This window comes from Salmo salar, chromosome 01 (assembly GCF_965601325.2).
Source record: "Salmo salar chromosome 01, fSalSal1, whole genome shotgun sequence".
NCBI classification, from domain to species: Eukaryota; Metazoa; Chordata; class Actinopteri; order Salmoniformes; family Salmonidae; genus Salmo; species Salmo salar.
The window spans coordinates 59,385,865-59,397,509 of NC_138291.1; the positions used below are offsets into that span (position 1 = coordinate 59,385,865).

General features: G+C 41.4%; 1 protein-coding gene across 2 annotated transcripts in view; it reads right to left on the reverse strand.

Moving 5' to 3' along the window:
• Positions 1 to 10,738, reverse strand: part of opn4a (opsin 4a (melanopsin)) — an 85,132-nt gene extending 74,394 nt beyond the window's left edge. For both annotated transcript variants that reach the window (NM_001279057.2, XM_014201341.2), the window contains 1 exon segment: positions 10,255 to 10,738. In NM_001279057.2, coding sequence (NP_001265986.1) covers positions 10,255 to 10,443 — 189 coding nt within the window. In that variant the 5' untranslated portion in view covers positions 10,444 to 10,738.
• Between the last annotated feature and the right edge of the window lie 907 nt (positions 10,739 to 11,645).

Consider the following 11,645-nt stretch of genomic DNA (forward strand, 5'->3'; position numbering starts at 1 on the left):
AACTTCAGATGAACCACACCCGTCTGTGATGCATCCCCAGGTGGCAGTGTTTGACAACCGCTGTGAGAAGTGTTTGAACTGGGTTTAGATAAAAGCCCCCAAACTTTGCCTGTCCACAGATCAAACAGGAAGAAGAGTCAGAGGTGCTACATCAGACAGACAGGGTGGTTTAATGGAAAAGATATGTCCTGGACATAATACCAGCATATGTCAGGGGTGATAAGGGAGATATGTCTGGGATAGTGTGGGCTTCTCCAGCGAACTTCCACAACTTTCAAAGAAAACAATGGGTTCCACACTGAACTCTCGGAGCCAATGTTAAGCTGAAGATCTCAACGTTTATGGCAGTCAATAATCTTACTCTGTCATCATCACACCACTATTTCATCCACTGACACCTTGGATAAGTCTGCTGGAATGATTTTACCAGGAGTGATTACTAGGGGTATTACAACTTGTTTTCTATTATGACTATGTACTGTAAAAAAATGAATAGTTGTTTTACTAAATATTATTAAGCAATTGGTTTCACAGCATTTTTTGGGGGTTTATTCAACTTTTTGGTCAAAGTGTTACCTGAACTTAATGTTTAGTTCGCCCAAACTTAGCTCCAACATGAGAAAACTTGTGCAAAAATGTTCTCAACTTAAAATGATGTGTTTGCTCAAATTGCCTCATATGTTCATTCAACACAACATTTTTATTTGGGCATCTTACCTAAAACTAGTTGCACAGTGAGTGCTTTTAACATACAATGTTTTCAACTTACATATTTGACACACATGATGAATGTTCATTTATACAGTAATTCATCTTCAACATCCTCCCCTAGGGATTTGAACTCTAAACCTGTTGGTTCACAACATTTCAATCTTCCTGCTGCGCCATCATGTCTGTGTCGAAAATTGAGTTAATCTGTATTGCCACACCTTGCACTTCAAAGTAAACCTCAACTCTGTTAACAGTACACTCAAGAAAAACTATTTTATTTATCATAGTGATTAAGGAGTAACATTAAAATAGAGTAATATGCCCCACTAACATTAGATAATTAGGTATCTTAAACATAAAAATGCTTAAATAAGTAAATCAAATCAATTATGAGAGAATATTCAGATGAACTGATAACTGACATAGACATGGTGGCGTAGCAGGAAGATCAGAATGCCATGCGTCAAGAGGTAGAGTTTAAATCACAGGTGAGGACATGTTGAATAGTAATTACTGTATAAATGAACAAACACAATGTGTTGAAAACATTGTATGTGAAAAACACCGTGTGTGTAACCAGTAACACAGCTTTTGTTTTGTTAAAATGCCCCAATAAATGTTCATACTGTAGTTAAACGCACACATGAGACAAGTTCAGCAAACACATTTTAAATTGACTGAATTTTTGCAAAAGTTTTCTCAAGTTTGGGCCAACTAAATGTTTTAGTTCAGATGAGTAAACCAAAAAAATCTACCTATAATAGTTAGTTGAAACAACTAGATTTGTGGGTGTTTTTTTTTTTTTACCGGTATTGGATGACTTTCGACTTTTGCTTTCAAAAGCAGCTCAAACTTAGAACATGTAAGAATGAACTATAGCCATAGAATTCTACCGTGCAAATATGCTGTTCATTATAGGGAAATAATGCACGCTTTGTAATGCCCTTCAAGCCAATTATAAACAAGTATTCAACAACGCTGTGGTATAAATTGGAAATATATTTTTTTAAATGCACATCTGGCCAGCACTTTATTTCTCCATTTCCTTTTATTTCCCCTAGCCGAGACAGTTTCCATCATTCATATTATTATATGCGACAGATGAGTCATGATATTAACTGTCTCTGGCTACACATTTTTTTGAAATGTTTTTCTATGGAAGACACCCTGATTCAACAAAAAATGTATTTGGGCCAGCCAGGAGGTTCAGTCAATGTGGGTATTCTTCCGCATGATATCAAAGTGTGCTGGATCACAGGAACGGCTGAAAAAAAGTAAAAGCTTTGCCCTTTCAATGAACAAATAAGCAGTGATAGATCAAGCGTGAAAAAAATAAACTTTGAAGAAAATACCCAACATGGTTTTTGAAAAGGCACCTGTTTATATCTTCTGCTTTCTGAGCTGTAAAATTCTCTCTGCCCATATTTAGGTGCATGCAGGTCAGCTATGAGACCACTAGGTACCAATACACAGTGCAAAACTGATCATAATCTGATGCTAATGGTTTGAAAAGAGATCGGAGCACTGGTCATTATCCCCAAAACCGGGCTGCCATTTCCGAACAAAAAGGTACAGCACTCAAATGACAGTTAGAAATCTCAAAAGCTTTTTAAACATTCTGGCTAATGAACATGCTCCAGATTGCCTGCTTACTACATATAGCCCAGGAGGAGGGCTTCTGTCATAGTGCCACTAAAGACCAACTGAGATCTGTCTGACTGACTAAAGAGTTCCTTCCTGGCACCACTATTCTGCAGAGGTTCATTAAAAGGTTTTGTTGAGTTTGATCATATCTGAATAGTTTGCTTATTAAAAAGCATCCCTCTATAAGGAGATGACAATACTCCTGTTGTAACGTTGAGATGCTCAGGGACTCTTTTCTCTTTTCATTAGTGAAGCAGCAGCCGTGATTTCTTCCCACACAAGATCAGACTACAGTGCTGCATCACACACACAGTAATAGGAGATTTTTGCTGTGTGATTGTGTGTGCGTGTGTGTGTGTGCGTGCTAAAGGCAGACAAACCTTGAGTCTTACAAAATACAGTGAGGAAAAAAAGTATTTGATCCCTTGCTGATTTTGTACGTTTGCCCACAGACAAAGAAATGATCAGTCGATCATTTTAATGGTAGGTTTATTTGAACAGTGAGAGAAAGAATAACAACAACAAAAATCCAGAAAAACACATGTCAAAAATGTTATGAATTGATTTGCATTTTAATGAGGGAAATAAGTATTTGACCCCCTCTCAATCAGAAAGATTTCTGGGTCCCAGGTGTCTTTTATACAGGTAACGAGCTGAGATTAGGAGCACACTCTTAAAGGGAGTGCTCCTAATCTCAGCTTGTTACCTGTATAAAAGACACCTGTCCACAGAAGCAATCAATCATTCAGATTCCAGACTCTCCACCATGGCCAAGACCAAAGAGCTCTCCAAGGATGTCAGGGACAAGATTGTAGACTTACACAAGGCTGGAATGGGCTACAAGACCATCGCCAAGCAGCTTGGTGAGAAGGTGACAACAGTTGGTGCGATTATTTGCAAATGGAAGAAACACAAAAGAACTGTCTGCCTCCCTCGGCCTGGGGCTCCATGCAAGATCTCACCTCGTGGAGTTGCAATGATCATGAGAACGGTGAGGAATCAGCCCAGAACTAGGATCTTGTCAATGATCTCAAGGCAGCTGGGACCATAGTCACCAAGAAAACAATTGGTAACACACTACGCCGTGAAGGACTGAAATTCTGCAGCGCCAGCAAGGTCCCCCTGCTCAAGAAAGCACATATACATGCCCGTCTGAAGTTTGCCAATGAACATCTGAATGATTCAGAGGACAACTGGGTGAAAGTGTTGTGGTCAGATGAGACCAAAATGGAGCACTTTGGCATCAACTCAACTCACTGTGTTTGGAGGAGGAGGAATGCTGCCTATGACACAAAAGAACACCATCCCCACCGTCAAACATGGAGGTGGAAACATTACGCTTTGGGGGTGTTTTTCTGCTAAGGGGACAGGACAACTTCACCGCATCAAAGGGACGATGGACGGGGCCATGTACCGTCAGATCTTGGGTGAGAACCTCCTTCCCTCAGCCAGGGCATTGAAAATGGGTCGTGGATGGGTATTCCAGCATGACAATGACCCAAAACACACTGCCAAGGCAACAAGGAGTGGCTCAAGAAGAAGCACATGAAGGTCCTGGAGTGGCCTAGCCAGTCTCCAGACCTTAATCCCATAGAAAATCTGTGGCGGGAGCTGAAGGTTCGAGTTGCCAAACATCAGCCTCGAAACCTTAATGACTTGGAGAAGATCTGCAAAGAGGAGTGGGACAAAATCCCTCCAGGGATGTGTGCAAACCTGGTGGCCAACTACAAGAAACTACAAGAAACGTCTGACCTCTGTGATTGCCAACAAGGGTTATTCTGACTCTCACTGTTCAAATAAACCTACCATTAAAATTATAGACTGATCATTTCTTTGTCAGTGGGCAAACGTACAAAATTAGCAGGGGATCAAATACCTTTTTCCCCCACTGTACATCAGGGTATACAGTATTTAGGTCATTTTGTCTCTATAGTTGAATCTTTTCTAACAGCATCAATTACATCATGGAATCCTTTTCGTTTAATCCTTTAATGCACTTGTACAGTCTAATTGTCAGTTCTAATGTACAATACCAGAGTGTGCAAAGCTGTCATCAAGGCAAAGGGTGGCTACTTTGAATCTAAGAATCTAAAATCTAAAATATATTTGCATTTGTTAAACACTTTTTTTGGTTACTACATGATTCCATATGTGTTACTTCATAGTTTTGATGTCTTCACTACTTTTCTACAATGTAGAACATAGTAATAATAAATAAAAACCCTTGAATAAGTAGCTGTCCAAACTCTCTTTCTGTCTAGCTTGTGGAGGATATAATTGCGCTCTTGTGCTCTCTGACCTAATAATTGTCCCTGAGGGAATTAATAATAAAGCAATATCGATTTTAACTGATTCAGTGCTGACTCTAATGCTACGTTCGAAAACTTGCTGATGCCAACAATATCTGATTACCATTTGCATGAATTGACAGCTTGAAAGCTACTGAAGTCCTGCCATCCTCATGCACGAGGTCAATTCATTTAATTTGGCGTTAATTAGGAGCAGAGACAGTTAAGGTCTCCCTCTTTAGAATAGTAATTACAAGTTGTCGCTATCAGAGCCAGTGATCAGTGCCATGGTGGGTGGTAATGAGTGGGAGAGGCATGTGAGAGTCAGTGGGAGACTGTTTTCAAGGCCACCTATTCCAGAAAGGAAACAGATTGTTTAATAACTGTCCAATCTTCCCCCAACTCCTCCTCCTCCACACGTGAATTCCAATACTTTTCAGACAAGCCTTACTACAGTAGTCAGCTCAAAATCATGAGGGAGGTATGGGAACAATTCTCTATCACATTTCTCTTCTTGTTTTTCTGTAGACCTAGTTATTATCAACGTAAATCAAGTGAGTGATTTGTAATGACCAAGGCAAGGCAGTAATTGTTCTCTCTTTAGTTGAGTTTGCCTGTTGGGTGATAAAACAGCGGCCCTAACCCATCAGACAGTCTAACCCAGAGTTCTTATTACACAGCTATTACAGCTATTAAACAGTTATTACATCATCATTACACAGCCACAGTGGTACAGTCCCACTGAGAGGCACTCCACACAGCGTGATTAGGATTTCTATCAACTTCATATGAAAGGCACCTTCAAAAAACAATTTCTAAACACTGAGATACATACAGAAGGATGACCGTCGCTGTAGAGTCACGATGCATTTATGTGTGGACACGTTTGCCTGTCTGCCTCACTGTCCGACCAGCATCTGAGCCTCTATCCTCTCACGTCTTTCAGTGCTGTACAAACACACTCTGATAGAGATAAGACATACAGGTATACAGTTGAAGTTGGAGGTTTACATACACTTAGGTTGATGTCATTAAAACTCGTTTTTCAACCACTCCACAAATTTCTTGTTAACAAACTATAGTTTTGGCAAGTCGGTTAGGACATCTACTTTGTGCATGACACAAGTCATTTTTCCAACAACTGTTTACAGACAGATTATTTCACTTATAATTCACTTTATCACAATTCCAGTGGGTCAGAAGTTTACATACACTAAGTTGACTGTGCCTTTAAACAGCTTGGAAAATTCCAGAAAATGATGGCATGCCTTTAGAAGCTTCTGATAGGCTAATTGACATCATTTGAGTCAATTGGAGGTTTATCTGTGGATGTATTTCAAGGCCTACCTTCAAACTCAGTGCCTCTTTGCTTGATATCATGGGAAAATCAAAATAAATTAGCTAAGACCTCATAAAAAAATTATAGACCTCCACAAGTCTTGTTCATCCTTGTGAGCAATTTTCAAACGCCTGAAGGTACCACGTTCATCTGTACAAACAATAGTACGCATGTATAAACATCATGGGCCCACACAGCCGTCATACCGCTCAGGAAGGAGACAACTGCACATGGGGACAAAGATCGTACTTTTTGGAGAAATGTCCTCTGGTCTGATGAAACAAAAATAGAACTGTTTGGCCATAATGACCATCATTATGTTTGGAGGAAAAAGGGGGAGGCTTGCAAGCCGAAGAACACCATCCCAACCGTGAAGCATGGGGGTGGCAGCATCATGTTGTGGGGGTGCTTTGCTGCAGGAGGGACTGCGGCACTTCACAAAATAGATGTCATCATGAGGGAAGAAATAGTATGTGCATATATTGAAGCAACATCTCAAGACATCAGTCATGATGTTAAAGCTTGGTTGCAAATGGGTCTTCCAAATGGACAATGACCCCAAGCATAATTCCAAAGTTGTGGCAAAATGGCTTAAGGACAACAAAGTCAAGGTATTGGAGTGGCCATCACAAAGCCCTGACCTCAATCCTATAGAAAATGTGTGGGCAGAACTGAAAAAGCGTGTGCGAGCAAGGAGGCCTACAAACCTGACTCATTTACACCAGCTCTGTCAGGAGGAATGGGACAAAATTCACCCAACTTATTGTGGGAAGCTTGTGGAAGGCTACCTGAAACATTTGACCCAAGTTAAACAATTTAAAGGCAAAGCTACCAAATACTAATTGAGTGTATGTATACTTCTGACCCACTGGGAATGTGATGAAAGAAATAAAAGCTTAAATAAATCATTCTCTCTACTATTATTCTGACATTTCACATTCTGAAAATAAAGTGGTGATCCTAACTCACCTAATACAGGCAATTTTTACTAGTATTAAATGTCAGGAATTGTAAAAAACAGAGTTTAAATGTATTTGGCTAAGGTGTATGTAAACTTCGACTTCAACTGTATGTTCATACACACAACCTTTCATGCTGAGAATGTGTGGGACACAGTCTGACAGGCTAATCATCTGTTATAGGAGGAGGATACTTTGTGGACACAGTGTCCGTATGTAGATCTCCACAATCCCATTTCTCGATGGACCTCCATGCTTCTAATCAGGGAGATTTGAATTGGAAAACCACCATTTCAAGTGGTTGTGCGTGGTGTAGAAATAAGAATCTCAGTGAGCCAGAGCCTGAGTAGCTTTGCTTGCCAGGCTTATAGTATAACAGTCTACACATGGCTGGGGATGAGATGAACATGACTTTTGTGAAATGTTTTCCTTTGTTTCTGAATTGATCTTTCACCTCCGATACATATATAATGATTAATGGTAAACTTGGGGAGTTTTCTGAATTTATCTCTTTTTTTCCCCTCTGTCGTGCTGAAGGCCTCTGGCTGGATTACGATTGGTTTTTCTGTCATGTGCGTGTTCAGCTTAGTGGAGGAGAATCGATTGAGACAGTTTACCTGCATGTAAACACAACGCCCCCAGCATCAGAGTTATTGATGTGCTGAAGACAGTCACGGTGCCTCCTCTGTGGGAACATCTGTTGATATGGGGATTTAATTAAGGCCGTTTTTTGGACCGCTCCTCATGTCATCATGGTCTTTCAAATGTAAAGGCTTAAATACCACACAACAACCGGGCGGGGTTTTGGGTAATGCTTAAATTAATTACTAAATGGAACAGCTAACTGAGTATTTAGAGTGGGAAGAAGGCACGTGAGGCTGATATTAAGAGCCAATACCGGTATAGCGTTACAAGGACAATGTCGGCCGATAATATCGGTAAACCAATATATCGGTTGGGCTATAGTAATCACCTGTCAACTCTTCAGATAGATATGCTATTGGGGATTAAGAGAGGAGTTTTGGGGAAAGGCCACAGGACTACATGTCAAGTGGCGCAGCGGTCTCAGTGCAAGAGGCGTCACTACAGTCCCTGGTATGAATCCATGCTGTATCACATCTGGCTGTGATCAGGAGTCCCATAGGGCGGCTCGCAATTGCCCCAGCGTCGTCCAGATTTGGCCGGCGTAGGCCGTCATTATCGATAAGAATTTGTTCATGACTGACTTGCCTAGTTAAATTGAAAAAAAAACATATCTGAAGGTCAGCAACCAATCAGCCATTATGAGGAGGCAGTGTGCCACCTGCTGCTCCAGTTGTGTCATTAAAGCACTGTAACACAAGGAGACTAAAAGGATTGGGTCATTGCATTCCAGAGGGTGGCATTACACTGGCTTCATTTCATCTCTGGAAGGCCTGTTTTATGAATCAACAACCCTAGTCACTCTGGTGTAAGTGGATTCATATTTTTTTATTCATGATAATATGAATCACACACAATAGACAGTGCCACTAACCCATTTTCCAACAGCCTCTGGCAATCTCATTATGTCTGGCTACAGATGCAGAAGTGCCACGAGAAATCAGGCATGTCAAGTGCCTATGGGACATACGGAATGCATTTCTGTCTATTAATATACATTTCATGTTTTTTGTATTGCACAAATTGTCAACCTTCTGCAGTGCCTCGTTTCCTTCAGCAATGAAGATGGATTGGTACATTTTTCCCAAGTGCACATCTAATCACAAACTGACAGTCCTGCTATTGTTCCACAATATCAATGAAGTGCTCTTTCTATGCAAAACCCAACAATGTATTGCAATGCTCGAGCCACTCGGCGTCTGTGTATACCATGGAGACTTCTCTCTCGAAAGTTGACGGCGGCGGTTTGAGTGCGTGTGGAAAAAATGAAAACCATAAACCCCAAAATTAACGGACCAACAAACAATATCTGGAAATGCAGGGGTCTGCATTTTTTGAATTTTGTGAAGGGATTTGATGCAATTCTGTATGTTGAGCTAAGATAGGGATAGGGGAGGGAAAGCAGGAGTGCGCAGCTAAAATGAGTCAGCTATCACTGAGTGAAAACATTCACATCAAAATCCAGCATGAAAGTAGAACACAAATATTCTAGATTTTTTTAATTATTATTTTGAATTAGACTCAGTTTGTTTCAAACCTTTCTATGCTGACAGGATGGTTCTGATTGAAGTTGTGCAGTCTAATTGTGATACTCAGGCATCCCTTATCTGAATGCAATCCCTCACAGCTGTGTCAACTCATGGACAGGGACAGACTAACAACAACAGGGAAATGCCCTCAGAATGTACAGAAAGACATCCTGATATTTAATCAAAGGTGGCAGGTGATATTTACCCAACAAAAGGGCTCTGCACCTCATTTACCCTTTGATAAAAAAGCTCAGCATTAGTATTTACATTGTGGGTAACATTCTTTAAGAACAATTTAGTAAGACAGATGAGAATGCAAGCTAGACAGTTACATGAAATACCTCACAAATAACTATGAAACACACAAACACAGAGCGAGAACGACAGACAGAGAGACGGACAGAGAGAGAGAGACAGACAGACAGACCGGCAGAAAGAGAGAGAGCAAAAGATAGAAACATGGACATGGGCCATCAATAAAGGTTTGCAAATAGGTGAGAAATCAATAGCCTTGGGTAGGCACTATACAGTACAGACAAAGAGTGAGGCTGAAGAATGTGAGTCCATTCTGAATCATTGCTGTAAGTTATTATTGATGGACAGTCTAACCAAACCACGAATGTTTGATGCACATGATACTATTTGACTATAAGTGTAATGAACATCTTGCTTACTTTTCATTCTCTAGTCAGATCTGCTCTGTAGAACACAACACTCTGTATTGCAGGGTGAATGGATAAGCATTTTTGATATGTCAGATCTGCACCCAGAGAAGAATGGTATTCATGCATTTCATAACAGCTGTCAAGAGAGCTTTTTTTCTGAGAGTAGATTTTCTGTAGGCCTAATGTGCCTATCATGCAAAAATATCCGTTATTTTTATCTATGTCCATTGAATTGTTGATCAACTTAGATAAAGATTTCTGAACAAGACAAGGCAATGACATTCAGAAATTATAGCTGCATCAGTCATTGAAATAAATGATTTGACATGAGGAACAGCATGTACAATCATAGCAAATTCTTACAACCATACTCAAAGCAAACCACTCAACCCAAACGTATGTCCTGCATGAATGATCAGGCTACTTCGACTATTTATTTCATTTCCCTGGGACAGAATACACAAGTGAAACACTTACAGAGGTGACAGAAGGCAGATCCCCCAGCTGGTACTCACTGACCACCGTGTCATTCCAAGAGGAAAGCGTCTCCACGATGCGCGTGCAGTTCGTGTCCTGGAAGCGACACGAGATGCCCTTCCGAACCGAGCGCAGGGGGCCGTTCATAGCTCCTCCGGTGCCCTCCAGGACGGACCGGCCACTCGACATGGGTTGTAGATGGGAAAAGAGAAAATAGCCCGGAGTACTGACACAATCCGAAAGCTGTCCGGTCCGTGTTCCAGCAATAGGCAAATACACTCAGGAAATTAGAACTTCTCTTTGGCTCCACAGTGGGAATCTGTTTTGGAAAGTTATCAATTCTCGATATGAATGTTGACTAACAGTTTACGTTGGTTATGGTCTTGATATTGGTAGTCTGTGAGACACAGTGGTATAAAACAGTTTGACAATCGCAGAAGAGGATGGAGCGGCATACGCGGTTGCGCGCGAGCCACGCAACCCTAACAGCACAGTTTTGTACATGGATATATTTACGTAAGTGAGAAAGCCGCACATGCTCTCTCTTTTCTCCATGTGCTCGCTCTGAGTTGCAACTCTCCACCCCTGTACTGTAATGATGGCACGCGTTCTCATAATGTAGGGCAATAGAGCACTCTGCACTAACATTAGTCATTATGTTGAAAGCTACTTTTAAAGAGAGTGATCGGTGTGCCAGACCAGTTGGGAGAGTTAATAGGCTACACATGGGAGGGTACATGTACAAAAGCTGAAGAACATATTCACATCTAGGTACTTTTTGCAGGTGCTGGACACTGGCGAACTCCTGAAAAATAAAAAGGAAAACGCAGCACACTGCTGTTCATGCTCCCAGGTGATTTTATTGATACATTTCTACCCTCAAGTCTTCACTGCCTGATGAAGACCTAAGGGCCGACACGTATCAATAAAATCACCTGGGAGCATGAACAGCAGAGTACAGAGAGTATTCACACCAGATCAGGGTGTAACAGTAGTCCCCCCTCTAGGGACGCCACCTGGCGCCCTACCTGGACGCATACCTGGTTGAGCAGGGTGTCAGCGTTGGAATTCAGAGATGGGTCCAGGATGTCCCTAGCGGAGACCCAGCACCTCTCCTCCGGGGTCATAACCGTCCCACTGGAAACAGGAGACAAAGAGCAGTGAGACATGGGTTTTGCTCTAGACATATGAAAAGTAGGAAGTATACGGAGCACCAGAGGATGAACAGCATTTACATTCACATTTACATTTACGTCATTTAGCAGACGCTCTTATCCAGAGCGACTTACAAATAGCAGAGGGGCTATTGATTTTGGAGCAGGGGGGAAAAGTTCTCGGCTTCCGGGGGTGTAGCCGTGGGGCTATACCGGCTTGCCAGTGCATCTGGTTTA